The 27,148-nt window shown below is 48.8% G+C and overlaps 2 protein-coding genes across 2 annotated transcripts in view; both read left to right on the top strand.

Moving 5' to 3' along the window:
- The window catches only part of LOC118691805 (ER degradation-enhancing alpha-mannosidase-like protein 1), an 8,971-nt gene extending 8,328 nt beyond the window's left edge, over positions 1-643 (top strand). The window contains 1 exon segment of the mRNA XM_054516080.1: positions 524-643. Coding sequence (XP_054372055.1) covers positions 524-643 — 120 coding nt within the window.
- An 8,134-nt stretch (positions 644-8,777) lies between these two features.
- LOC118700322 (ADP-ribosylation factor-like protein 8B) lies at positions 8,778-26,227 on the top strand. The gene is made up of 7 exons (XM_036404735.2): positions 8,778-9,102; positions 17,869-17,949; positions 18,530-18,603; positions 19,026-19,119; positions 19,724-19,791; positions 20,022-20,092; positions 21,470-26,227. The coding sequence occupies exons 1-7, from the start codon at positions 8,980-8,982 to the stop codon at positions 21,517-21,519; spliced, it is 561 nt and encodes a 186-aa protein (XP_036260628.1). The 5' UTR covers positions 8,778-8,979; the 3' UTR covers positions 21,520-26,227.
- Positions 26,228-27,148: the final 921 nt, after the last annotated feature.

The following is a 27,148-nucleotide window of genomic DNA, read 5'->3' on the forward strand; positions in this document are numbered from 1 at the left end:
AACCAGTGTGGATAAGATATGGGTGAGCTGAATGCTTGGAAACCACTCCCAACGCAAGCTGAAGTGGTTTGAAATCAAGGTGGAGTGATGTACTGAAGGCACAATACTTGGCAGCTACGCCCAGCGTGTGAGAAAGGCATTTAAATCCAAGGTGGTGAGGTAGGCAGGGCCCCCGTGTGCTTCCAACAGGACAGCCCGTGCCTTGCAGGGTGTGCAGGGCCGGGGAGCTGGTGCCCACCCTGCCTGCCCCCTGCCCTCTCTGCCTCCGTGCTGGGCCTGCAGCAAGCTGTGCCAGGGTTCTGCTCTGCCCTGGCACAGCTCCACCTGGGAAAGGCCTGCTCGTGCCCCATCACCCTGCACTGAAATGGCTGCTGGGGCTTTGGTGTAAGGAGCAAGGTGTGGAGGAGAATACAGACCCGATTGTTTGGAGGGCAGAATAAATCTCCTCTTCCTTCACAATAAAAATTAGCGTGGCAGAAAGAGAAATAGGAGCTTTCCACCCCTCAGCTCTTCTCTGCTGCAGCCACACGTGTCTGGAGGGAGGCTGGGGATGCCACAGCAGCCTGGCCTGCGTGCCAGCCGGGCTGGGGTGGGTGACAGCAGCGGGCAGCCCCGGCAGACGGGCAAACAGCATCAGTCATAGGGCCTGGCCGCGGCTGGACCGGCCAGCAGGTGGAGTGTGGTGTATCCTATTTCAGATCCCCTGGGACATCCTGTTCTCCTGATAACTGATGATATGTAAATATAGCAAATGCAAAGCCAGGCACTTTCCTAGGGAGCCCGGCCCAGGCTGCTTATAGAACAGGGCTGAGCCCCAGCGGCGCTCGGGAACGCCCCTCTGCAACTGCCACACGGGCATCAGGCTTTATTTTTAGTTTAAAACCAAGTTCCTGTTTGTAAGGCCAGAAGGGTTACAGGAAGAAAAATTATGAAGTGGGATCATTTACTGCTATTTTCTTTTCACGTGTCCTTCCTTCCTTCCTCCCTCCTGAGAAATGGGATGTAGCACATCGCTATTCCAGGCTGTGATGTTCGCCGGTTCCTGCTCGCTCCGAAGAGGCCCGTTTAGCCTTGTGTGACAAAAGGCTCCGTCCTCCCGCCCCGCCAATTACCCCCGGTTTCTGGTGCTGCACGGAGCTCTTATCTCATGGTGCTGACTCGCACCTCCTTTCTCTCTGGGCAGAGTTTGGGCCGGTCCTGGCGGGCAGGTGACAGACAGGGCATGGGGATCCCTCCTGGCTCATCAATCCCTTCCTCCCCGCGCCGCGGAGCAGCCCCAGCAGCCACGGGACTGAGGGAAACAATGGGAAGTATTTGGTCAGGTCAGCCAAAGGAGCCTCTTTAATGAGCAGAGCCGAGCACTAATTAGTCTGTGAGCAGCCCCCTGGCCCATGGCTGTCCCCTGCAGGCAGGGTCACCGTGCGAGGGGAGCCGCAGGGATGAGCTTGGCAGGTGCCCACGTGTGTTTCTCCTTCCCTGCCCTGTTAGGGAAAGGTAATCCCGAGCTGACAGGAGGGAGACTGCGAGCTGCTGACGGGAATTCCCAGCTGAGAGGTTTTGAGAGCAGTGGGAGCTTCGGCGTATGGATTAGGTTGCTTATATACACTGCAGTGCGAAGGAAAGGGGCGGTTTTGCTAATTCCCTTGCACTTTGGTTTAATAAAGCAGGATTTGTCTGGTGGGAAAGCATAACAGTGGGATTTGAGCTGTGTGAGTCTCATGACTGGTGCTCGCCTGGCTGGGTGGGAAGCAGGGAAGCATCGATTGCGTTCTGTCTCTCCTGTGTTCTGGTGTTTTTAAACACGATTTGAGTGCCCACAGCTTTGGATGAGAGCTTTATTTGGGATGGGGTTTATTTAAAAAAGCCATATGCAGATACTTGCACTAAATTCTGTTTTCCAGGAGTGTGGTGCCCTTGGGAGAACCAGGACTGCTCAGTTTGTCAATGCCTTGTGACAAAGATTCACCTAAAGTGAGGAAGGGTAAAGAGGGGGTGGCCAGGACACAGGGGGAGAAGGGGCAAGTTAATATCTGGTACAGCCTCTGTAAGCAAACAAGATCCTTCTGCTTCTGGTTTTAATGGGAAAGGCCTCAATGGAAATTTAAAATCTGGATCTGCATCAAATCCTCAAAGTTCAGGCAGTTTAGAGCGAGGACTTCAGTCCATTCCATCGCTCATCAGAGCTGTCTGCAAAATTCACATCCCGATATTTTTTTCCAATCGTAAATTCTGCCAAAGATGCGTGCTTGGATGCGAGATATTTTTCTTCTTTTTCATCCCTTTTGCTAATTTAATTCCCAGATCTAAATCAAGTTTTCCATGTCAGACTTCCAGGAGCTGGGATGCCCTGTTAGCAGCGGGGGAGCTGCGCTGTGCCCTGTGTGGTGTGCTGGGGCCTGGAGAGCTTCACCTGCCTGCAGGTGACCAAGGGAAGGGAGGCCTCGGGGTCAGGCTGCTGCATTGCCAGAGCCCAAGTTTTGGGATGTGCTAGGGAGCAAAGGATTACAGTGCTCCTGCCCTTCTCCCTGTTATTATTAAGAGGATAAAACCCAAGCCATTTCTGGGATATGCACAAATATGCTCCCCATGAGGGCCCTGAGCAACCAGGCAGATTTTCTGAGCAGCCTTGAAGCAGCAAGGCACAGCAGCCACATGCTGGGCTCTCCCTTATTCTTATTCTTTTCTGTTTTCTTGGGTGTACAATAAGAGCTAATCAAAGTGATGCTCTCCAGCAGGCTTTTGTGTATGGCATTACAGCAAAATCCTAAATTCCCCTTCCTGCTCATGCATACAAAGCAGGAAGAACGAGGATGGCTGCAGTCTATTTTCAGATGATTTAGCCAAGGAGAAAATAACTGGATGGCTGGGAGAGGAGCATTTGATAGGAAATAACCTTGAAGCACAGCTCTGACATGATGGTGTGGGGTGCTCAGCTCCTGCAATGGCCCTGCTCCATGAAATGCCAGCAGGGAAGGTGACTTCCAGAGATGACAAAGGACAATACAGACAAGCAGAGCACCCAAAATCCAATGCAAGGGAGACTGCAGAGTGGACTGGGTGCTCCCTTCTGCTCCTGGTTTCAGCACTGACACACATGAAGGTCCCCTGCTCAGCTCAGGACTCTCACCAGGTGCTGAGGCAGCAGGTCATTGTTTGGCTGGAGTAAATGAGTGCAGCTCAGCTGGCTGGGCTCGTGGGAGCCTCTTTGTACCTGTAGATTGTTCCTTCTTCCCTCACTAAAAGCAAAGGCACCAGCTGGGATTTGCCCCTCACAGCATCTGACACAGGTTGGATGCTCCTTCAGCACAAGGTGAGAGTGTGGTGACACCTGTGACACCTCTGGGGACAGCTCCCCTGAGATGTTCCTGCCAGCCGGGCTGGGGCTCACACGGGATTGGCTTTGCTGCTCCTGCTGTCCATCCCTTGGGAACTGCTGATAACATCCCTCACTTTGGATTTATCCCGAAAAATAGAGAGGAAGATTTGCTGGACCCTGTGGTGCCCATGTGCCAGGGGAGGGCTGGGTGTGGGTGCTGGCACTGCCAGGCCAGGGGCTGTGCTGAGCAGGGAGCCCAGCCAGGGGAGGGTGAGGCTGAGGATGAAGGTGAGGACACAGCTAAACCCTTCAGGGAAGGAGCATGGCTTTGCTGAGGCTGCATCCCCCTCTGCTGGAAAATCCAAGCAAAGGCAGCAGAGCCGCTGGCCAAGGAGAAAACCTGAGAAGAAAGGGGGAAATTAATGCGCAAGGAACACAAGTGGGGCCCGATGGGACATCGCAGCCTCCAGTCTGGGCTCTGCTGGGGTTCATCCCGTGCCTCTCACATGAGAGGGCTCCTTCTGGGGACAAGCTGTGCAGAAACTGGGACGCATCACCTTTGTGCCAGGCACAATCCCATTTCCCAGGGTGGGAAGGGATAAGTGAGGCAGGGGCAGCACCCAGAGCCGTGGCTCAGGCTGGTCCTGGTGGTGTGGCAGAGTCTCACAGCAGGCAGAGAATCCTGACTGGAACAAACGGGATGGCACAGGCAGGCTCAGTGCCATGCTGCTGGGTTCAGAGCTGCTCCATAGCCTGGGTGGTGCCCAGGGTGTGCCCAGGGGCCATGGCTGATGGGCATGAGCTGCACAACACCTGGTGGGACTGCAATACACAGGGCAGCCCGGACTGTGGGCACTGGGGCTTGTGGGGAGAGGGGCTGCAGCACTGTTTGGATATTGCCTGGCAGCTGGGAGGGAGCTCTACCCCAAAGCAGAGGCTGCAGAAATGCCTCCCCTGGCCTGGCACCATGCACATGGTCCCTGGTGGGCAGCTCTTGGCTCAGTCTAACCAAGGAGTCCCTGCTGTGGCCTTCCCAAGGTGCTGCTCCCCCTGAATCTGCTCATACAGGTGTCTGTGCAGAGCTGGAGCCCAGGGCTCTGTGCCCACCTTTCAGGGCCTCACTTGGAGGCTGTTTGTGCTTAGGCTGGAAGAATAGGTTTGTTTCCTTGTAGGTTTAAAATCTAAATCACAGAAAGGGTGAAATGTGGTGACTGGGCTGGCCAAGGCCCTGACTGTGCACTAAATCTGCAAGCGTGGGCCTGGCTTTTGTGCAGGGGGCTCTGCAAGTGCCAAGGTCACTGCTAATAAATCTGACTGGAGGACCAGGAGAAATTTATTTAACTTACTGCTAACAGCAGGCTCCTTTTTAACTATCTTTTTTTTTTTTTTTTTTCCCCTGCTTCCTTCTGCTGATTCATGCTCCTGCTCCTTCAGCACTGGGAGATGCCAGCATTCCTAAAGGTCATCACTTGCATGCAGCAGCTCCTGCTGGGGAATGTTTGCCAGCACCTACGAAACCGAAATGCTGAAGTGAGTGCCATCATTTATATTTTCCTGGCAGTGACAGACACTTGCACAGCTTGCCAGCCACCAAGCTGCCACGTTTCCAGCCTTGGGGACTGCTGCAAGGTGAAGGAGGTGTGTGCAGAGCGGTGCCTCCCGATGAAGCTGACAGCAGGGCACCTTGGGATGAGGATGCTCACCTGGGCTCACCTGCAGGCAGTCCTAGAGACACCTCGGTGTCCGAGCGTGCACCCCCTGAGTTACACCCCGGCCCTCCTGCAGGGCTGCGATCCCGTGGCTCTGGGAAATGAGATCCTGCTGCTCACGTCAGGCCTCGCGCAGGAGTCACGCTGCTGCCCTGGCTGCCCGGGGAAGCAGGGCTGGGCTGCCCTCCCTGCCACCTCCCTCCCCTCTCCTCCCCACCTGGTGCTTTCCTGGGCTGCAGAAAGAGGCAGGATTTTATGGCATGCTGGCAGCGTGCAAACACCGCTGAGGAAATAAGTTATGGTTTAATTTTCATGGTGCGTCTCACTCTTCGTGGCAAAGGAATGCTTCTGGTTTAGCTCAAGCAGTAACAGCACAACTGACATGTTTATTTTTTCAGGGAAGAAGTGAGGAAGACACAGAGAAATCCTACCTTTGCCTCCTCGGGTTATTTAATGACTGTTTATGCTGTGGCAGTACCAAAAATGCTGTATAAAATGACAGGAGGACACTTACAGGCTGTGGCAGGTTGAGGAACCAGCTATTTAATGTCCATCTCTTCAGAGGTGACCACTAATCTTACCCTTTCCTTTAAGAGCCTGTAACATTAGAAGACACATATCTTGTATCTGCTATCATCTGCCTCCATTTCTTTTGATATTATTTTCAGTGAGCCTTGAAAGAGCAGAGCTGGAGAGAGCCCCCAGCTGCCTGCTGGCACTGCACAGTGAGGCTCCCATTTGTCCTCAGAGCCCTCAGATTCCCCAGATCCAAAAGCTTCTCCCTCCCTCCAAAAGGGAGGATCCTGACCTAGGAGGCACCCACAGTCTCTAAGACATTTTATAACATTTTTATATTATTACACTTCACATAATTTATATTATTAAATTAAAATATTATCTATTTTATAATAAATTATATTATCTATATTATTCATAGAGTATAAATTTATATAAATTTTAACTTTATTAATTCATACATTAGTATATTAACTATATCATTATCAATTTATTAATTACTATATTAATAGTTTATATTTAAATAATATATAATTTATATTATTATAGAACAGTAGATAATTCATATATAAATATGATATATTTTTAAATATATAATTATATAGTATATTATATATAATTATTATTATAATTATATATTATTTATTATACATAATTATTATTATATATTAAATATTTATATAATGTTTAATCTATTTCATAGATACAATATAAATATATAAATTATTAAAAATTGCATAATTTTATATTATAACGTTTTATAACCCAGCTGGATCCCTGAGAGAAAATCAGCACCCAAAGGAGCAGAGGGCACTACCAGGGCATGTGTTTGCCTCCTTAGAGCATGGACTGACTGTGAGGGAGCAGGAGAGCAGAAGCTCAGAGCAATATTGTCACTGTGTTTTGGCTGCAGCTCCTCGCTGGGCAGCAGGGGAGGTGCCACACAGCAGGATCTGTAACTCATCAAATCAATTAGCTCCTTTGTCTGTGGGAGGAGGCGTCAGCCAGAGACAAATTAAAGGAACGGGCAGTGAGATATTCTGCTCTGAGAGGAGCTGTCCTATTTTCTCATACTAATGACAGGCTCCGAAATCTGTGCACAACTTAGCTCGTTATTAGAACTAATTGGTGGCAGGCATTCCATCCTCTCTGATAGGGCTAACCATGGGGATGAAATTTTCTGAGTTAATGAACCAGAGAATGCATTAAGAACTTTCAGAGTGCAGTTCATATCTCAGCTTAATTGGAAGGAGTATGTTAGTTGGCTTTTTTTTATGGATACAAAGGAAAGCCGTGTTTTGGGGTGGAAAAGCACAGGCACAAATGCCTCCCCTGCCGCTGGGGAGCTGGGAATTCCTCATTTCAGTGTGGCAGAGCTCTGACATTTGAGGCAGTGCCTTCCCCAGCCCCGTGAGCCCGAGGAGGGATGGAAATGGGATTTAATCTCTGCGTGCAGCACTCGCTGCTCCTCCTGTGCAAGGCCCTGTGAGCAGACACCAGTTAGTACCATCCTGTAGGTTCCTTGTGATTTTTTTTCTGCTACCTCTCCATTTGTTTCTGCCTGGCCTCACAGTGCACAAGCCACTGTGTAACTCCCCAGGGAGCTGGAGCCACAACATTTGTGAATTTGGGCTTACTTTGACTGCGAATTGAAATAACCCCAGTTACAGTGACAAGAACCCTGGTGAATCACCCAAAAAGTCCATGCAATGCATGCTACTCCTTCAACTCCACTCGGAAGTGCTTCCTGGCTGGAAACTAAAGTGACCTCAACTAAGTTATAAATGCACCGAATGGAGTGGTTTGGTCAGTGTTACCTATTTATCTACTACTTATAGTTTATTTGGCTCAAGCAGAAAATCAGTTTAACAAAGTCCATGCAAAAAACTTCTGGAGAACATGTGGTTTATGTGAGGTTAACAGGGAATAATGAGGTGAAGTGGCTTGTCCCTTTGGTTTTGGAAGTTCTGTGGGCACAAAAAGGTTTTGTATTTCACTTGGTTAAAACATACTTGGGCTAACTGGGAATATTGCAGTTGAAGATTTTTTAATCCTAATTCCTCTGCAAACTGGGATTGGATTTGTGGGTGGCCATGAGGGGCCCTCACAGCACCGCAGGGATGGCACATGAGGGGTGAGGGTTGACACAGGACAAGAGGACACAGACAGAATCTGTGCCAGGGGACGCTCAGGTTAGACATCAAGAGGAATTTCTTCATGGAAAGGGTGGTCAGGTGTTGGAAGGGGCTGCCCAGGGTGGTGGTGGAGTCCTCATCCCTGGAGGTGTCCGAGGAATGAGTGGATGTGGTGACAAGGTGGTGTTGGACTTGATGACTGTGGGGGTCTTCCCCAACCTAATGGAGCCTTTGATGGAGAGGGCAGGGCAGAGCCTGCTCCATGGTGGGGTCAGGGGTGTCACCACTGCCTGCCCCACTCCATGGCGGGCTCGGGGTGACACAGGCCTCCTCACCACACCCACCATGGCGGCTCAGGTGTGACACACTTCTCTTCACCACACCCAACATGGCTGCTCAGGTGTGTCACACCCTCCTCACCACACCTGACATGGCTGCTCAGGTGTGTCACACCCTCCTCACCACACCTGACATGGCTGCTCAGGTGTGTCACACCCTCCTCACCACACCTGACATGGCTGCTCAGGTGTGTCACACCCTCCTCACCACACCCAACATGGCGGCTCAGGTGTGACACACCCTCCTCACCACACCCACCATGGCGGCTCAGGTGTGACACACTTCTCTTCACCACACCCAACATGGCAGCTCAGGTGTGTCAACCCTCCTCACCACACCTGACATGGCTGCTCAAGTGTGTCACACCCTCCTCACCACACCCAACATGGCTGCTCAGGTGTGTCACACCCTCCTCACCACACCTGACATGGCTGCTCAGGTGTGTCACACCCTCCTCACCACACCCACCATGGCGGCTCAGGTGTGACACACCTCTCTTCACCACACCCAACATGGCGGCTCAGGTGTGACACACCCTCCTCACCACACCCAACATGGCGGCTCAGGTGTGACACACCTCTCTTCACCACACCCAACATGGCGTCTCAGGTGTGACACACCCTCCTCACCACACCCAATATGGCGGCCCCGTCCCGCCCCGCCCTCTCCCGCCTCGGGTCCTCCGGCCGCCAGGGGGCGCTGCGGGGCGGGGCGGGGCCGGCGGGGCCGGGTGACCGCGGCGTCACGTGAGGGCGGCGGGGGGAGCCGGGCCCGGACGAGCGCGGCTGTCCCGGAGCGGCCGAGAGCAGCGCCCGGCACGGCCCAGCGCGGCTCGGCACGGCACAGCCCGGCCCGCAGCGTCCCGGCCCGCAGCGTCCCGGCCCGCCGGAGCCATCGCCCGGCCCGACCCGCAGCGTCCCCGGCCCGGCCCGCAGCGCCCCCGGCCCGCCCGCCCGCCGCCACGATGCTGGCGCTGCTGTCCCGGCTGCTCGACTGGTTCCGCTCGCTCTTCTGGAAGGAGGAGATGGAGCTGACCCTGGTGGGGCTGCAGTACTCGGGCAAGACCACCTTCGTCAACGTCATCGCGGTGAGCGGGGCGGGCGGGGGCCGGGCCGGGCCGGGCCGCGGGGATGGAGCCGGGCCGGGCCGGGCCGCGGGGATGGAGCCGGGCCGGGCCGCGGGGATGGAGCCGGGCCGGGCCGGGCCGCGGGGAGCAGCGTGTGAGCCCTCGCTGGGGGGGATGGCTGAGCCTCGGGGGCTGCCGGGCCTCCGTAAACCCTTGGGGACCCGCGGGGCCACCGATCCCGCAGCAGGCTCGGCCCGCAGCTGGCTCGGAAGGCGCCTTTCAGTCAGGGTGTCGGTGTGGCGGGGCTCTGTTAGCAGATGTGGAGATAACATTGTGTGTCTTCAGCTGCCGCCTCCCTTTGACTGCTTTTCGGTAGTCCTAAATCATTTAAGTGTTAGCACCTACTCACGGTTCTCCTCTCAAATATTTGCTTATCGATTGTTGGAACCCATATCAAATAATCTCATTTCTCCTAAGGTGTAACTTAGCTAAGAAGTACAGCTCACAAACCCGTCAGCAGCCCATCAGCACTGGGGCCTGCTGATCTGGTGATGTGCCTGGAGCAGGTAAAGGAAGGGTGTGGGAATACTCCTACACGAAGCTTTTCCATTGTTGAGCGAGATAAAGAGTGGCTTTGCCTAAATGGCGTGTTCAGCTTCATCAGTGCCCTGCTCTGCTGATTTCTGGGATGAAAAACATTCCAGGAGACAAGCTGGACTTTGGCAGCTCCTAAAATCGACAGCTAGGGTGTCTTTTGGTTTTTTAGGGAGTGTGAGTGACCTGAGTGCAGTGCACCTAGAATGAGAAAGCTGATGTCTCCAGCTTTAAAGTGAGCACACCTTCAGCTTGTCTCTTGGTTTTTGAGGCTGTGTCCTTAGCACCATGGAATACTTGTAAGAACGTATTTATTTAAGTGCTAGTTGAATGAGTTAGTGGCTGGGAAAAGGACTTTCCTTCTCTTGCAGTTATGCATCATCCTTGCACACTGACAAACATCCTGGCAAACCATAACCAAGCCCTCGTGTAGCTCAGGTGTGAGCACTCAGCGGGCTCCTGATGATCATGGAAAATGGGTTACTTCATGAAAGGTAACTTCTCTGACTAGTTGTCAGCTAAAAGTTGCTGGAGTAACCCAGGAATGCCAGGAGCCTTTTCTTTCACACTTTGCCAATACATCTGGGCTTGGATTTGTAGAAATGGAGCTCTGAGAGGGTTGTACAGCCTCAGTCTGTGGCTGCTGAGCTGGTACTACTTGGAGTGTTTCTGCAGCTGGGGGCTCTGGGGAGGCTTTTCATCCTCTGGAGTCCTCCTGGTGATGGCACTTGACAAAAAAATGCTTTGCTTCTGTATAGTAGCAGGAGCACGAGTTTGGGGAGTAACCTGTGAAACTCAGTGCAGGTGTGTGCAGCAGTCAGAGCTGCAGTAGCTGCACATCAGTTGAGTCCATCTAAGTTGTCTCCAGTGGGAGAAGTTTCCCTAAGTAAAGCTGGAGTCTGTTTCCAACCTCCTGTGCGGGGGTTGAATCTTGCAAGGTTTCAACCACATGTTAGGATCACACCCAGGCATTTATCTGAGTGAGTGCCATTCAGGGAGCCTTGCAAAACCCCGGGCAAGGAGGAAGCTGCTGGGCGTGCTGACACAGCCTCCTTAGCTGGTTTAGTTTGGAAGCATCAGGTCACATTTATGAAGTTTTTAATTAGGAAATTTGGTGAGTCTTTACACAAAAAAGCAGAGGGAAAGGATTTGCCCAGGTCTGTATTATTGGTTTAAACAAAATAATGGCATAAGTTTCAGTTTCCAGTGCAAAATCACTTTTTAGAACAGTGCAGTTGCAGAGCTGTTTTCTTATTTGCTTCCTTGACTGACTTCAGTTCAGAGTCTGCATCTGGGGATGAGTGCAGGAAAAGAACAACTGCTCTCTGCAGGCCAGTTAATGGTTTGGGTGGATGAGGCTGTTGGGATTCCTCAAAACTGAAATGAAAGGAATGACACAGCAAGATGTCCTGTAGGACAGCTCTAAAGGCTGGAGTGCACACCAGGAGCTTGGTGTGGCTCAGAAGGTTGTGTGCTGCCCAACAAAGGGCTGCTGCCAGTCTGACAACAGCGAGTTTAATCTAATATAAATGTCTAATGTAATCTCTGCCCATCCAAGCAGGAACTAGAGGGAAAACTCAACCAGTTACACAGGGAAGCTAGTACAAGGCCTGACTGCTGCTGAAGTGGACAGGCCAGGAGAGGCAGACAGTCCAGGTCTAGAATAATCCTTTTCTAGATTGGTGGTGGGTTTTGATCACATTTATTCCTCCAGTGTAAACTAACACTTGATTTGTTATCAGGCTAAACAAAGGCCTGGAGAGAGGACAAGAGGGAATGGATTTGAACTGAGAGATGGAGAGGTTAGATTGGATATTAGGGATAAATCCTTCCCTGTCAGGGTGGGCAGGCCCTGGCACAGGTGTCCAGAGCAGCTGTGGCTGCCCCTGCATCCCTGGAAGCATCCAAGGGCAGCTTGGACAGGGCTTGGAGCAGCCTGGGATAGTGGAAAGTGTTCCTGCTATGGCAGGGGTGGCATTGGATGGGCTTGAATGTCCCTTCTAACCCCAACCAACCCTCCTGTGTTCAGTTTGATGAGGAGGTTTAAAACCCAATGTTAGCAGTGAAATCTCGTTAGAGCTGGATTCAGCTAATGCAGCTTCTGCTTTTCTAAGGCTCTGCATTAGTCACTGTCTCTAATTAGATATTAAGCATAAGTTTTCCATGTGTGTGAGTAAACTTGCTCACAAGGGAGGATATCATTTCTTCCTGGTCCTAATTTCAATAATGTGGATGGCCTGTGGCCCTTCTTCAGAGAAACTGCACGTCATCCCGGGATCGCATGTGGAATTGTCGGCTCCCGAGCCGAGCCCTGGAAATGCCCATTATTTACAGCCTCTGCAGGATCTGGTGGTGTTTGCAGCTCCTGGCCATTCCCTCCTTCCCTCAGCCTGGCAGCTGGAGCTGAGAGCCACGGCTGTGCTGCTGAGGGGAGCACAAGGGGCTGCTGGGGCCGTGTGAGGCCACTGAAACACGACTCAAGTAAGCTGAGCCTGCCCACAGCCCTGCAGGCCTGCAGCCGGGGGACAACGGGGCACCCACCCCTGCAGCTGGGGGACAGCGGGGCACCCCTGCAGCCGGGGGACAACGGGGCACCCACCCCTGCAGCCGGGGGACAACGGGGCACCCACCCCTGCAGCTGGGGGACAATGGGGCACCCACCCCTGCAACCAGGGGACAACGGGGCACCCCTGCAGCTGGGGACAACGGGGCACCCACCCCTGCAGCTGGGGACAACGGGGCACCCCTGCAGCCAGGGACAATGGGGCACCCCTGCAGCCGGGGGACAACGGGGCACCCCTGCAGCCGGGGGACAACGGGGCACCCCTGCAGCCAGGGACAATGGGGCACCCCTGCAGCCAGGGACAACGGGGCACCCCTGCAGCCTCTTGCATGGAAGAGTGGCATGCACTGGTGTTTCTGTAGAAGTATTTCCCGACACCTGGTAGGCTGATCCTTGCTCCAGGTGTTTGGCACTGAAGCTCATTAGCCTGATAGTCAGTGAGCAGAGATCTGGAGGAGTGGGAGAAGTTGGACTTTTCTGATACAGTTATCAGGCTCAAAGAGCTAAACTCAACCTGTTTGTGGTGACAGGGTAAATAAGGTCCCTCTTTAGGATTTGTGTCAGAGCCTGAATTAGTGTGGTTGGTTTTTTAACTTTGGAATATCCGGCAAGTGTTGGAATGAGACTGTGGTTTCTAGAGAGAGGCAATTCCTGAAGTGCCTCTCAAGGAAAGATTCGTTTGGCCAGCTGGGAGCCTGCAACTTCCTTCTGTTCTCATGACTGTTAGAAGTAACTTTGACTTGAAGTCACACCAGAGAAGTGCAGAAAAATATTGCTCCAAAGAGCTCCTCTGCTGTTTTAATGCCTTTTGAACCACCCAGGTAGGCCATAAATCCCGTGTGTTGTCACTTCATACACACCATGGCTAAGGGAGAAGGCTGATAATATTTGAAGTGTTTCTTAATGGCAGAAGTCTCTTGAAATGCATTGCATCACTTCATTAGCTAATAAAGCTCCTAGGAGGTGACTCAGACCCTTTCTTTGAGGTCCTGCTGGCTGTACCCTAGATGGGCTAAAACAGGTGACTGAAATCAGAATCTCCTTTTTCCATCTTGGTACTGAGTTCCTGTAGAGCACTTTGTAAGCAATGGCAGAGCTTTAAGTGGTAACATCTGGATAAGGACATTTTTCTTGACTATCAGAAACATGAAATGTCCTGAGCTCTTACTTGACTGCCTTCTAGACAGACATATGCCTTCTTTATGGTAGGTATTTGCTAAGCAGTCCATGTCCTGTTAAATATTCAATTAAACTCAGGGCCGGGGAAATAAAAATGCCTTTTCTTGTCATATACCACTGTTTCGGTTTTGGAATCATTCCTGGAAGTGCTGTTGGGAAGCCTTTCAGGGATTGAAGTTTCTAGCCTGGAGTTCAGGCTTCTGATCATGATCACAAGTGGCTGGAAAGCTGAAGCATTTCCTAAAGAAGGAAGCTGGACTGTAGAAAGTTGATTTGTCCATTTATGAGGCACTGCTTGGTTGAGGCTATGAGTGTTGCAGAGGAGGCTTAGTGTAGGGGTAGCTTGATATAATGCTAAAATTGCACTGCTTTTTAAATAATTTTTTTAAGAAGACATTTTGGAGACATGCAGCATTTTTTCTTAGTGCGAAAAGAAAGAAATTTTTAGGAATGAGCAGCAGGGTTTAGTGTAATATTCTGGTTCAGGTGGATTGGGAGTGTCCTGGCTGGATTCCATACTCCAGTGGTGTTGTCTCCTACTTGGTAAAGCTTGTTTGTGATCTCATCTAGCTGGATGTAAAGTATTATGATTAAAGATAAAACAATCTTTCCTGTGTGATAGCAAAGTTCCTATGAAGAAATTGGTCCCATAATTCACAGTAGTGAATCATGTCAGCTTTATGAGATGCAAACTAAAGGCTGCCCTGACCTTCTCTGATGATACAAACAATGTCCTTGTGCAGGCTGTGGAATCAGAATCAAGCTGCTTAGGGGGCTGACAGCCCCCAGAGCTGTCCAAGGCCAGGCTGGACAGGGCTTGGAGCAATCTGGGGTAGTGGAAGGTGCCCCTGCCCATGGCAGGGGGTGGAACTGGATGGGCTTTGAGGTTCCTCCCAAGTGAAACCACTCTATTATTCCATAACTGCCTGGAATTTGAGTTTCTGGCTGTAGCTTATGGTTTTGGAGAGGCAGATGAAGAAACCCAAATGTGTTTTGTTTGGTTTATGGTTTGACTCAAGACAACTGGAAATGGTAGGTTTAATAAGGTTGTTGTAATATTAATTAAATTATAAAAGAGACTAAACTTGCATCCTTTATACATTTCTGGAATGTCAGGGGATGACAAGTTGCCACTTGTCCAAAGTTTTCCTCTGGGAAATGAGCTGTACCTGTAGCTGGCTTGTTCAGAAATGCTGCAGTCTGTGATTTAGTGCTGCCACGGATACAAGGTGAGCTGAACCCAAACTGATGCATGGAATAAAGTCCCTTAGTTCAGTCTGGATGCACTTTTGCTGCTCTGAATAATAAGTACTCGTCCGGGCAAGTGGGTTCATGCTGCACTAAAATCTCATGTTTGGGTTCTCCAGGAGCTTTGAGGGGAGCATCTCTCCAACCAGGAGGCTGAAGGATTAGTTCTGGGGGCTCTTTGTGCGTGTGGCCTCTGAAATCGGCTCTGTTTAGTCTCCCTGGCCCTTATCTCCCACAGGCTTGGAATTAACTTTGTTTGGTGACCTTCGGTTTGTGCTGGTGCTGCGTGGTCTGTGAGACCTCGGGGCTGAGGCTTCCAGCAGAATCCCTGCTGGGACAGCTCCTGCCCTTCCAGGAGCCTGCAGGGAGCTCAGGGTCTGCCTGCTGGGGTGGGCTCCAGGGCTGAAATCAAGGCTGCTGTCCTTGAGGAGTGTTGGAGCAGCGCTGCTGTGTGTGACAACAGCCAAAGGCTTTCCCATCGGGAATTGAAAATATTGCTGTGCATATCAAACTTGTTTTAAAGCTGGTGCTTTAGAAGGAGAAAGCATCTTCTTGTGAGCACACAGGCATAGCACCGAGTACTTTGCTCTGGGAGGGAAGGCTGATTCAAACCAAGTGACTGCTAGTAAAAGTATGTTCCTTTTGTGCTGCTCTTCGAGTGGTTTTTGCATATGAATGCTCTGAGTTGAAGCTGAATTCCTGGCTTTTTTCCTCTGAGGAGGTAGTAAACAAAAGCCCTCTAAATTCTGAGTGTAGAGAACAGTTTCTGGGCCAAGGCAGTTGAATGTGGTAGCAGAATCCATCAAAGGAGATCACTGTCTGCTGCTAAAATCCTTTACAATAGTTTTAACCAATTTTTGACCTGTCTTAGAAGAGAAGGGGACTTCCAATAGCTTTCTTTGGATCCAGTGAGCAGAGGAACACCCACACTCATGTCAGGGGAACGTCTTTCAAATGAAGACCTGAGCTGACCCATGTGTTCATCAGCTCTGGATCATCCCTCTGCAAAGCAGAGAACAGCTGAAACTCAACTGAGCGACTGCAGGTTTAAGGGTTTGAGGTTTTAAGCAAGTCAAAACAAGTTAGGGGATGTGCAGCGTGGGTAGTGAGCACTTGGGAAGGAATCAGATGCAGCAGCTTTCCTGAAGATTCCGTAAAAGTTTCCCTGTGGTGGGTCACAGTAATTTCAACATTACATTAAAGATGTGGCAAATGAAGTGCTGCTCCAATCTGCAGGAATCTGGGTCCTGAAAGAGCAGTGGGAGAACATGAAATGGGTACTGCAATTAGTGGGATGACTGGCACAGGGAGTGCTGCAAGGGAGGGCTGTAAACCCTCACAGGGATGGGCAGGGAGGGTTTGGGCAGCCTAGAGCTTGATGAGGATCACGATAAGGTGGTTTATGGGTGGGAATCAGGCCAACAAGGCAGATATCCCGGTGGGAGTCTCTTCTAGACCACCCAGACCAGGATGAAGAGGCACCAAAATCCTCCTTAAGCTGCCTGGAGAAGTCTCACTGTGGCTAGGCCTTGTTCTCATAGGGCACCTCAGCTTCCCACATGTCTGCTGGAAATAAACCCAGCAGGGAGGTGATGAGTCCAGGAGGTTCCTGGAATGTGTTCCTATTGATAAGAACAGCTCTCGAGAGAAGGATCTGGAAGGATCTGAGTGGGAATAGTTGGCAGCATCTGGGGTAAGGCTCAGCAGCACAGAGATGGAGGCTCAGGGAGTGCTTGGGAGACGCTGGGATAGGAGCTGTGGGTGTGGGGTGTGACTGTGGAGGTAGGAATGTGGAGGCAGGAATGCTGTGGTGCTTGAGCAACTGGCAAGTGACCCTTCAGAGGCAAGATGGGTTTGAGGAGCTGAACTGAGCTGCCCCAGGCGTGGCAGCACAGCTGACCATGGGCTCTGAGCTGTGCTGGTCACTCTGGGCAGCTCAGGCCCTGGCATTTCAGGCAGGAATGGGCATTTCCTGGACTGGCATTCCCATTGGGCACCCACGCTGCCAGAAGGGGTAGAGTGGCTTCTGAAGCAGTGCTGCAGGGTCTGACCCAGGCTCCTCGTGCAGCCCTGCTCCTGCTGCCCACACTGTTCCTGATACAAGCCAGGAGCTGCTGCCCTTTGTGGCCAGCTCAGGCTCATGCTCAGGCTCAGCTGCTCCGTGCAGCTTGAGGGCAGTCAGGCCCTAACTCTGGGTGGTGTGCCTGCTTCAGAGATCCCAAAAGGCTTTGAACCCCAGGGAACTTCTCTGGCCAGTGGCAGGGGCGAGATGCAGACTTTGCTGCTGTGATACCAAACCCTAATTGAACAACTGAATGCTTTGGGATCAACCCTAATTTTTCCAAATGTGCTTGACTGTCTGGTTCTATTACACATAATGGATGTAGTGAGCTTCATAATGGCCACTGTGGCTGATTCACCTTCTGCCAAACAGCCAAGGGAGAAATCTGTAGTAGCGTTAGAAACTCTTGTTATGGCTGCAGGAGATAGCTGGGAACTTGGCTCTCAAGCTGCTGCAGATGGAAGTGTTACAGACAGTCAAACATCTGCCACTGGAGAAGCTCTCCAGTGCAGTGCTGTTTGCAGCAGTTCTGTCCCAGCTGGGAGGGATGTTGGAAACAAGCTCAGATCCTCTGGAGCTGCATTTGCCACTGCTGCACATGTTGGACACTGGCCTGGCAGGAAGCTGACCCAGCCCGTCCTTCCACTTTGCAGCCTTTCACACTCCTCAGGGAGTCACCCCATACCTGTGGGTTGGAGGCTTCCTCCACAGGAGTGATTTATTGCTGCAAAGGCTGGCCAGAGAGCAGCTTGCATCAGAGGGAGCCCTTCTAGAAATTTCTAGCTCCCAGGTAAGTGGGAGATCCTGACGGGCAGGCCTTGGCTCCAGCAGGAGGAGGTGAATGGCTCCTTCTCCCCTTGCCCTGGCTGTCCATCTTTTAAGCTGTGCAAAGCTCTTTCCCAGGTGACTTTGCTCCCCTGGATGCCTCAAGGCTTGAGAAACGATTTCAGTGCTTGTAAGAAACGAGTTGTCTGACTTCACACAAGCTCCAGTACACATGGATTTAACATCCACGACTTCTTGGCCGTAAAACCTTCAGTTGGAAGGTGAATGGTTAGAAAAAGCTTGTGATATTTTACTATGTAACCAGTTGTGTCAGATAAGCACTAAATTTAACTTTCCCTTTTTTTCCTTTTTCCAGTCAGGTCAATTCAGTGAAGATATGATTCCTACTGTGGGCTTCAACATGAGGAAAGTTACAAAGGGTAATGTTACAATAAAGGTATGTTGCCATTGTTGACTGTTTCCTTTAGGTTCTGGTTTGAAATTTACGTGTTTGCTCTGTTTTGCTTCCAGCCTTGAGACAAATATAGAACACTGAAGAGGCTCAGCTAAATCTGTCGAGTAGCTTAAGAAGACATTTATGTTTATTTATGGAGTTTCTGAAATGAGAATCTGTGTGTGATTCCCAGGTTCATGGACTAGTTAAAGCACTGTTGTGATAATGCTGTCTGGCTTAGATCTGAGTGTTTGAGGCCCAGAGATGCTGCTTTCCTGCTCATCAGTTTGCTTAGGGGAAGGGTTTTTAAGTGAATACATTGTGTTTTCTTGTGTAGCTCAGTATGTAACCCTCATACACAGGATGTTCTTACATCTGGTGCAAGGTGCTCCGGTTTGCACCTCCTGCTGCTGGGCCCTAAGCTCTGAGCGGCTGTGCAAGGGATTATTCCTGTTTAAACATGGGAGGGGTCAAGCAGCTGCCTAAGGAGAAAGGAAAAACTGTAGTGATTTCTTGTCTTGTCTTTGCTTGACATGTTTAAACACAGTGCATGGCTAAATTGTCTTTCTCCCCTTGCCTTAAGATTTGGGATATAGGAGGGCAGCCCCGATTCCGGAGCATGTGGGAGCGATATTGCAGAGGAGTTAATGCTATTGTGTAAGTGTCCTTCCTTCAACTCTGCTTCCTTCACACGGCCTTCTCTTCTCTGGGAGCCTCCCTAACACTGCATGCCTCACTCTGTAGTTCTCCTTGTGGTTCTGAACCTGCACTGCAACCACACTGACCTTGTTCACCCTTCAGTTCAGGGCTCAGGATGGGTTATTTTATCAGTGTCTGATCTGGAGTACTAACTCCTCCCTGTCTGAACTGGGTGGCAGTGCTAACTCAAAGCATCTTCCTTCTGCTCTGGTCTTAGAGAACTTTTTTTAAAGAACTAAATTCTTTGCTCAGAAGTGCTGTCTTTTTTGAAAGCCTTGTTGAATGTGCCCAAACCTGGCAGTGTAAAAGGGAAAAAAAAAAAGAGTGATGTTTCTGTAGGAGCTCAGTGTCACTGACCTAACCTGAAATTCTCTTTAAAGCTACATGGTAGATGCTGCAGATCGTGACAAAATAGAAGCCTCTCGGAATGAGCTGCACAATCTTCTAGATAAGCCCCAGTTACAAGGAATCCCTGTAAGTAACATCACCTTAAACACCATTAAATGTCTCTGAGGAATGTGCATCACTTGAGCAACTCTGAAATCTGCCTTGAACTCTGAATTATAAGGCCCAACTTTACTGGTCAGTATAAGCATGGCCAGTGCCTGCCCCTAGTGCCTTAAACCAAGTTTTGACCTTCAGTGGTCTTATTTCACTCAGTGCTCACAAAACATAATAAATACAATTGAAGCAGTAGTTTAGAGGATTCCACAGTATGAGTTTGTGCCATTGACTAAAGGTTAACCACAGTGTAGTACAGAAGTGTAGAGTAAGTTTGGGGAATCTCAATGAGTATGCTGCAAATATTCTCAGATTTATCAGCTGATGTATTCTCTTGCTTGCTCTTTGCACAGAACAGTTGATTTGTACCCCCTCTTTCCCTGTGACTATGTCACTCTTCTTTCTTGATCTGGTTTAACTGTGATATCTCATTCCATTACATGTAATAGGCAGATGCAGACTGCTCATGAGACTCCCCTAAAGTTTGTTGGTTTTCTGGTTTTGGTTGGGGTTTTTGTCTGTTTGTTTGGGGTTTTTTTTAAGCAAAGCCACAACCATTTCCTTCTCTGGATTTCAGGTTCTAGTACTTGGAAATAAGAGAGACCTTCCTAATGCTTTGGATGAGAAACAGCTAATTGAAAAGATGTAAGTCTAACCCTTGCTAAGAAACATTTCTCTTACTCAATAAATTCATGTACATAGGGCTGTTATTAGATCAGGAAGCTCACATTTATGAGTGGAAAACCCAACAACAGCAGGTAACTGAATACTGTACAGAACAAGTTGTGTGGGGAAGGGGAGGAGCAGCAGCTCAGATTGTCAGTAAGATCCCTTGTGTCAGTGAAATGTGTGCTGACATGTTCTCTCTTTCCTAGGAATCTTGCTGCTATTCAGGACAGAGAAATCTGCTGCTACTCAATTTCTTGCAAAGAGAAAGATAATATAGGTAACTATTAACCCAAACCACTGAGAATTATGAAGTGCTGTCAGAGGATGGACTGGGGGGATTTAAAGTTCTTAAACACAAATTTCTTGTCTTCAGGAAACCAGGAACAAATCAAAGACCAGTGTGTGAGTGCATGGATTAAATTCAGTATAACTCCTGATGGCAGTGAGGAGGCCTGACTGGTGTTAAAGTTTTAGGGGTTGTAGTTACCAAAAATGCCAGTCCCTGTGAAATCTGCTCCTTTCTTCAGTCAGTGTGCAGGAAAGAGCTGACTAGTCCATTGGCTTGGCCTGAATGATTTTTTACTTCTGTCAGGTGCTCTCACCTCTGCCTCACTTGGTCAGGATGCCAAGTACTTGCAGCAAGTTTTGTCTCAAGTTTATTTCCCAAGATTATTTCCCTTGAAATAATCACCTTCCCTTGCTGTGTTATCAGAGCAGTTTGTGTTGTGGCATCTGCCAGTCCCCTGCAGCCAGAGAGTGCCTTTTTCTGGCACAGACATCATATGCTTCAGAACTACTGGAGTGCAAAGCAGAAGCCATGCCCTGTAATCTCTGGTATTTGCCATAAGCTTTGTGAGTAAACTGAGTAATCTCAGCTGAGTGAAAACAGAATTAACAACACTTTCCACCCTTTTCCTGATGCCTTCTATGGCTGCCATGGGATTAACCCTGGTGCATTGCCTGGGTAACAGGAGTTTGCTGATGAGGAAGCTTCAGCGTGATGCCCCCAGGAGAAGCTCTAAAGGATACCAGGATGGCTTTATAGGGGAAGAAGCTTCTTTCTAGGAAAATGGAATAGTCTGTGGAGCAGTTGTGGCTTCCAAGAAGCCTCTGTCACCTTAGCATCAGTTGAATGTTCAGACATGCTGGATGGAAGCAGAGACTCCCTTGTGTGGAGATCCACACAAGACTTTAAACAAGGGAAAGGCAGGGCCTTTGCCTTCCTTAGGAGAGCCTCTTCCAGGCAGGGAGGAGCACGATGCCTTGTACCACAGGGCTAAACCAGCTTGGTTCTCATCTGAGCAGGAGCTGCAGGCTGGCTGAATAGAGCAGTGCTGATCTAAAATTAATTATTGGAGCCACAGTGAAGTGTCCCATGAAGGAATATTTTATTCCTAGAAATGGACTGAACTGAGGAAGCAGGATGTGTGGGGCAGTGCCTGCCATTGTTACCTAAAGGATGCTGAACAGTTACAGGATCAAAGCATGGACAGCAAACATCCAGAAAATCATTGTGTTCATCTGCCCTGGGCCACCCTCTAGAGAAGGGCTGGGATATTCCTGTCCCATTTTTGGGACACTGGAATACCAAAGCCTTGCCACTTATACCAATACAGACACTTGAATGTGGAACTTCTCTTCTCTCTCCCTGTAGATATCACGCTTCAGTGGCTTATTCAGCATTCAAAATCTAGAAGAAGCTGAAGTCTTCCTGGAATCTCCAGTACCAGTTGGCCATAATCTCAATTGTCCACTTCCCTCCATAATGAGATACTACCCCAAAATCCTGTATCAAGAATCTGCCTTTTCACGGTTCATTTCTCATGTGCACTGCTGAAGACTTGTATTCCTATTCTGTCACAAAACAACTAGAGTTGTCATGATAAAGTCAGCACAAATATTTATTTTACAACCATCTGTGGTGGGAGGGTTGTGGGGGGGGCTTTTTAAAGAAATATCTCTACCATGTTAACTACGATGGTACACTCTGTTCTGGTTTTTCAGGGCCAGGTTTTTATATGATTTTCAGCAAGTGTTTTATTTCTAGTGTTTAGTGGCTTGAAGATGCTGATGCTTGACAGCATTAAGATTCTGTAAGATGCCACATACAGTAGTTAGAAAACATTTAAGCGTGAATTGTGGGATACTGATTGATCTCACAGATGCATGTGATGTGTGTATGTAAGCAGAGAAATGGAAACTTTGCAGAGGGGAGCACAAGGCATAGATCAGCATTGTTAATCTGCAGCTGAGATCCTGTCACTTGAAAAGGAAAACTCTCGTGATGAATTAGGAAAGTCATCTGTTTAAAATCATTCTGTTGCTTCTGTTTAACATTTATGTGGGGGATGGGAATGGACTGTTCTGTCAAACTTTCAAAAATTGGAGTATTCCAGCATGAAAACAAATCACTAGGAACATCAGGCTGTGTTCAAATACATTTTTCTATCTCCAGATACTCGTGGTCTCTCTCTGAAACCAGAACATGCATTCTGAGCAGCTGCATGACACCCAAATTACTGATGCTCTTGTATCGAGGCAGTTGTTGACCTTTAGCACAATCTGTGTGTAATTGTCAGTGTCTCTCCTGCTCCTGGAATGGCTGGGCACAGTTTCACCTGGTGCTATGGAATACCTGGGCTATTGTGACAACTCTAGACCCGCCTGCTTTCTCGATGTAACCACGTGCAAAGCCTGTCACATGCAATGAAATGTTTTGCTGTGTCAAAGCACAAGAGAGCCAATGAATTGATCCTGTCTCTTGACTAGCTCCTGCAGCTTAGGGAAGTGTGTATAAACTCAAGACTGTAACGTTTCTGTAGCTTTACTTTCTCAGTGACTTCAGCATATTTAAAGGGACAGCCTTGTTGAGACTGGTTTGTTCATCCAGCAGTGTCAGTGTAGCTCCTGGTGTGTGCAGATCCATGTGCAGCTGCTTGTGTTGCCTCACACTGTGTGTGACTCCTCACCTCACGTGGTTTGCATCCCTGGGAGCCCCGGGCTGGGAGCAGCCTTGTCCCCTCCGTTCTGAGAGCCAGTGTTAATGCAGCCTGCCACGGCCTTACTGTCCTGTCCCAGCTCTGGCACCGCTGCACAGACACTACACGCTGCCTGCCTTCAGTCTGAAGTTACATTTTACCTTTCTGGCCCCTTTCAGTTCTCTGAAGCATGGTTTCAATTAATCCATACTCTGGTGCTGTAGACGAGAGGGTGTATTAACTTGCTGCTGTAGTCCCGAGTTCAGCAGAACTGCTACAGTTACTTTTATTTAGCAAACTTGCTTGTGCCTATCATGAGGAAACTAAACTAGAATGTGTGAATCTTTGTGGGGGACCAGGTCACTGTTTAGTTAACTGGCCTATAGCTAAACTTGATGTGTTTGGTGTTTATCTACTTCACTGCTTTCAGCATTTATGGCATCCAAACACTACCAATTGTTAACCTGTGCATTACTCTCTGCATGTGAACAACTTATACAATTACTGAACTTTGTAAATACGTGATTTTTTTTTATTTAGGTGGATGCATATGTTGGTTTACTGCTCTTCAGCTTTATTCAATAAACTTATGTTTTGAGGGTTGTATTGACACTTAACTGCCTGACTTGAGTTGGTGTGGCTGAAATCATGGAAAAACACAATGGGATGTTTGTCTCCTCTGCCAAAGATTCCAGTGGGGGAAGAAAGGATTGGTAAATACCTGAGCTGATTTATATTCTGTGGTTCAACTATTCCAGTGAAATGCTCACAAAAATACCTTTGAGGCCTGGGGCTTGCTCACCTTACCTGAGCAAGCTCAGATAGTCAGTCTGAGCAGATTGCAGGGCTTTTTTATGTGTGTGAAAAGCACTGGTCAGCTGCAGGGTCTGAAGCAGGGGCAGCCTTCTGGAGCTCAGTTTTCAGGACAGAAAGAAATGCATGTGTCTGCAAGCTTGGTTCTTGTGTTGAGCCTAGAGTAAAACCTTTGTTTTTTACACAAGTGTCAGATCTTGCAGTGCCTGATCATTCACTGCCAATTTAAAGCAGAAGGATTCTTATCTCAGTGGAAAGTGAGGCTTTTGTTGACTGAGGTCTTGAACAAAATCTTTGCTGTGATTTTAATCTGAAGTTTCACTGACTGTTCTTCCCGAAGGTTTTTGTTGTATTAATTTCTCTTAGGACACTGATTAATTAATAGGAGTGTCTGTCAGCATCTTCCAATTAATGGTAAGAAATTGGATGTCTTATTTCAGGCTTGTCTCCATGTAAGCTTTCAGACTTCCTGAGCTGTGTCAGGTTAGTTTTTAGTCCTGAGTGCAGGTCTTAGAGCATCCTTCATGTGTAACTCAGCTGGTGGGAAGGACTAGTGACCTGTTAAAGATCCTGTGCATATGTCTGGGAGCTTCCTGCATGCAAAACAAGCTCCCTGCAGTTCATAATCAAAGTAAAAGGTCTCCAGACACAAATGTGAAAACAGTGTTAGTGCACTAAGCCTTGTCAGCCTGGCTGGTGTGATAGCAGCACCAGTCATTCAGTAAATCAGCTGTGGTATGAACTACCCCACAGCTCTTTGCTTGATGTGGTATCTCAGTACCACTTTCTGTTTCTAGGAGTAAATAGCAGGGAGAGACACAGGAACCCCCATATGTGTGTGCTCTGAAAGGTACATTTGCAATACTCCCCAAATGCCCCAGCTGGGTTTCACAGCTGTTGTGGCACTGCTGTGGCAGGAAGGAGCCCTCAGAGTGGCTGCACTTGTTCTGTTTCTGGCCTTGAGTAACTTGCCAGGTACCTTTTCTTTGAAAAGGGGGGGAATTGTTTCCTTCTCAACACCTTCTCAGCCTGGGACTGAAAACAGTACTCATCTGGCACTTTATGTCCAAGATGAAATCTTTTCTGGCCTGATAAAGGTGTGGAGCCCAGCACAGGCGTTGGCAGTGGTGTTTGCTGAACTTGGGTGCTGCAGCTGTGTTCTAGAAATGTAATCTTACCAGGATTACTTGTCTCAGGCTCTGTAGGGAGCATGGACCCTAAAAAGAGGCTGATTAAATTTCCCATTCTCTTCACAAAAGTTGCTTTTGAGGATGCATTTTAGTTTCATAAATTATTGCATTTGACATCAATTTAGTCATACTTATGTCACATACTCCTGAAACTCCCCTGATGCAGGCCTTGACTGTTGGCATGTTAAGAAAAGCAGCTCTTGTGAAAAGGCAGACACTGTGTGGTGGTGAATAGCTGGGAGCTGGACAGCAGTCCTGCCTCTGTGACCTGGTGGGGTGTGGGCACTCTGCTGTCCTGGGGTTTAATCAGCTCTCAGGGTTTAAATCAACCCTTGATGGTGGCTCTGTTCAGTGCAAGTGCTCCTGAAGCAGCAGAGATGAGATGAGCAGTGGTTGTGCTTGCCCCCACAGCTCTGCAGCAGAGTTTCCTTGGAGTGTCCCTGTCCTCCAGCTTCAGTGTGGGTGGTGGTTCCTTAGAGTGCAGTTACAGAGCAGGGGAGCTCCCATCACCCAGGGGCAGCTGCACAGAGCAGCTCCGTCCCACCACCTGGCAACAGGAAAGATGCACAAATGGGGAGCTGTTCCATCATCTGTGGAACCAAGAATCCAGTTCCTCAATGATTTATGTTTTCCCTTTGCGTCTTGATGGAAACAGGTTGGAAAGATTTTGGGTGCTGACATATCAAACTGCATAATCTCCACTTTCTGGTAGAAGTAAAGGCCAAAGAAAATGCCTTAAACAGTCTGTCTGTTGAATCTAGGAGTGCTGTGCAGGGATCTGTAATAACCTGAGGCATGGCTTAGCAGGATTATCAAGCTTTGAAGTCCCTGAGGTTTACCTTGTCGTTTGTGGCTGTGCAGTGGCACGTCCTGGTTTGCTTTGTGCAGGAACTGTGCTCCCCCCGCATGCCCACATGCTCCCCTGCCTTGCTCCTGCACTGACCTGACAGTGTGGATCCCCAAAAGGGCTGCAGAACAGGACATTGTGCTGTGTTTCTAAGGTGACATGGACAGTGAATCATGTTAAAGGAGAAATAATGTGAGTGAGTGCCTGAGCTTCAGGGCTTTAGTTCCCAAAATGTGAGTGCAGAACTTGTCTCACCAGAGCATGACCCTTGAGAGAGGGCTCTGCTGCTTGAGGGCTGCAGCTGCTGATGTTCAGCATGTCTTGGTGAAACAGGGGCTTTCTCCATGTGTCACTCCAATGGCAAACACAGAATGGCACTCACAGGGGCTTTTGCACATACTCTGTAAAAGGAGAAGTGAAATACTTGATGTTTTTATTTCCCTCCCAGTGGAAGGTGGGTAAGTAGACCTTTGTGCCAGGATTAGTGCCTTTTAATTATGACATGACAGGTTTTATTCTGTTAAAGGCAACATGTATCATTGTGATAATTTTGAAGTGCTTCAATAAAGTGTTGTTGAAAACCACTTTTTTGCATATTCATCTGTAGTAGGGTAGCTGATTTATTATTGTTAGAAATATCTAAGAACCCTCATTACCTAATTTAACTTTAACTACATAACTTCATTTGGAGAATGATTGTAAACCTTGTGCTCAGTGGGGGCAACTTTGAGAGGCCAGGCTGTGAAATTCCCATTCCTGATTGGTTTTTTTCTGGTACTGGAAGCATTGGTTGGTCTCATTTGTGTTTCCCTCTGAAAAGACCCATTGGGTTGAACCATATTATTCAACAAACAGAGCAAATTTGTCAGCAGAGGAAGTAAAAATTGTGGTGTGTGAAATTTAAAGCTGAACTTGGTTTTCTCAAGAGTCTCCAGAGTAAGTAAACTGTTAAGGTGCTTTTGTGTAATTGTGTTAATTTGGAGTGTGGATACTTCAGTCTTTGCAGCAAGAAGGAATTTTCCTCTTGTTAGAATCAATAATGAAGTCCCTTCTTGGTTTGGGTAACATTGAAAAGATCCATGAATTCTGCAGACTGAGGAAGTGAACTGAAAGATTGTCCAGGCTAGAGGATTTTACCCAAAGTCAGCATCCAGAAGTCTGGATGGACCACTGAGTTGTGACACTTGGTTTGGATTTATTCATTCTAGTGTTCCTGTTGCAATAATTGGAAAACAAAGACCTGACTTCTGAACTACTCTCCAATACAGGCTGAAGACAGATCATTATTGTCTGCTTGTCTGTCTGTGCATAATAGTCCTTTATTTTTTTTCTTGTGCAGGCATTTTTCATGTTCTGTTCCATTTCCTTGTAACAAACCCCAGGCACTTTGGTAAAAGGATGCAGCACCAGCGTGGAAGGACAGCTCAGCTCGGTGACAAGTGACCAGTTCACAGCCAGTGACTCGGATGCTGCTGAGGTTGCCGGGGTAGCTTGGAGCTGGGTTT

Source organism: Molothrus ater, chromosome 11 (genome assembly GCF_012460135.2).
Source record: "Molothrus ater isolate BHLD 08-10-18 breed brown headed cowbird chromosome 11, BPBGC_Mater_1.1, whole genome shotgun sequence".
Lineage (NCBI taxonomy): Eukaryota > Metazoa > Chordata > Aves > Passeriformes > Icteridae > Molothrus > Molothrus ater.

Bases quoted from the DNA above. Each gene is read 5' to 3' on its own strand.
- LOC118700322 (XM_036404735.2), top strand. From the start codon at position 8,980: ATGCTGGCGCTGCTGTCCCGGCTGCTCGACTGGTTCCGCTCGCTCTTC. The intron at 17,950-18,529 runs GTATGTTGCCAT...CCTTGCCTTAAG, and splicing joins AGGGTAATGTTACAATAAAG to ATTTGGGATATAGGAGGGCA. The intron at 19,792-20,021 runs GTAAGTCTAACC...TCTCTTTCCTAG, and splicing joins AAACAGCTAATTGAAAAGAT to GAATCTTGCTGCTATTCAGG.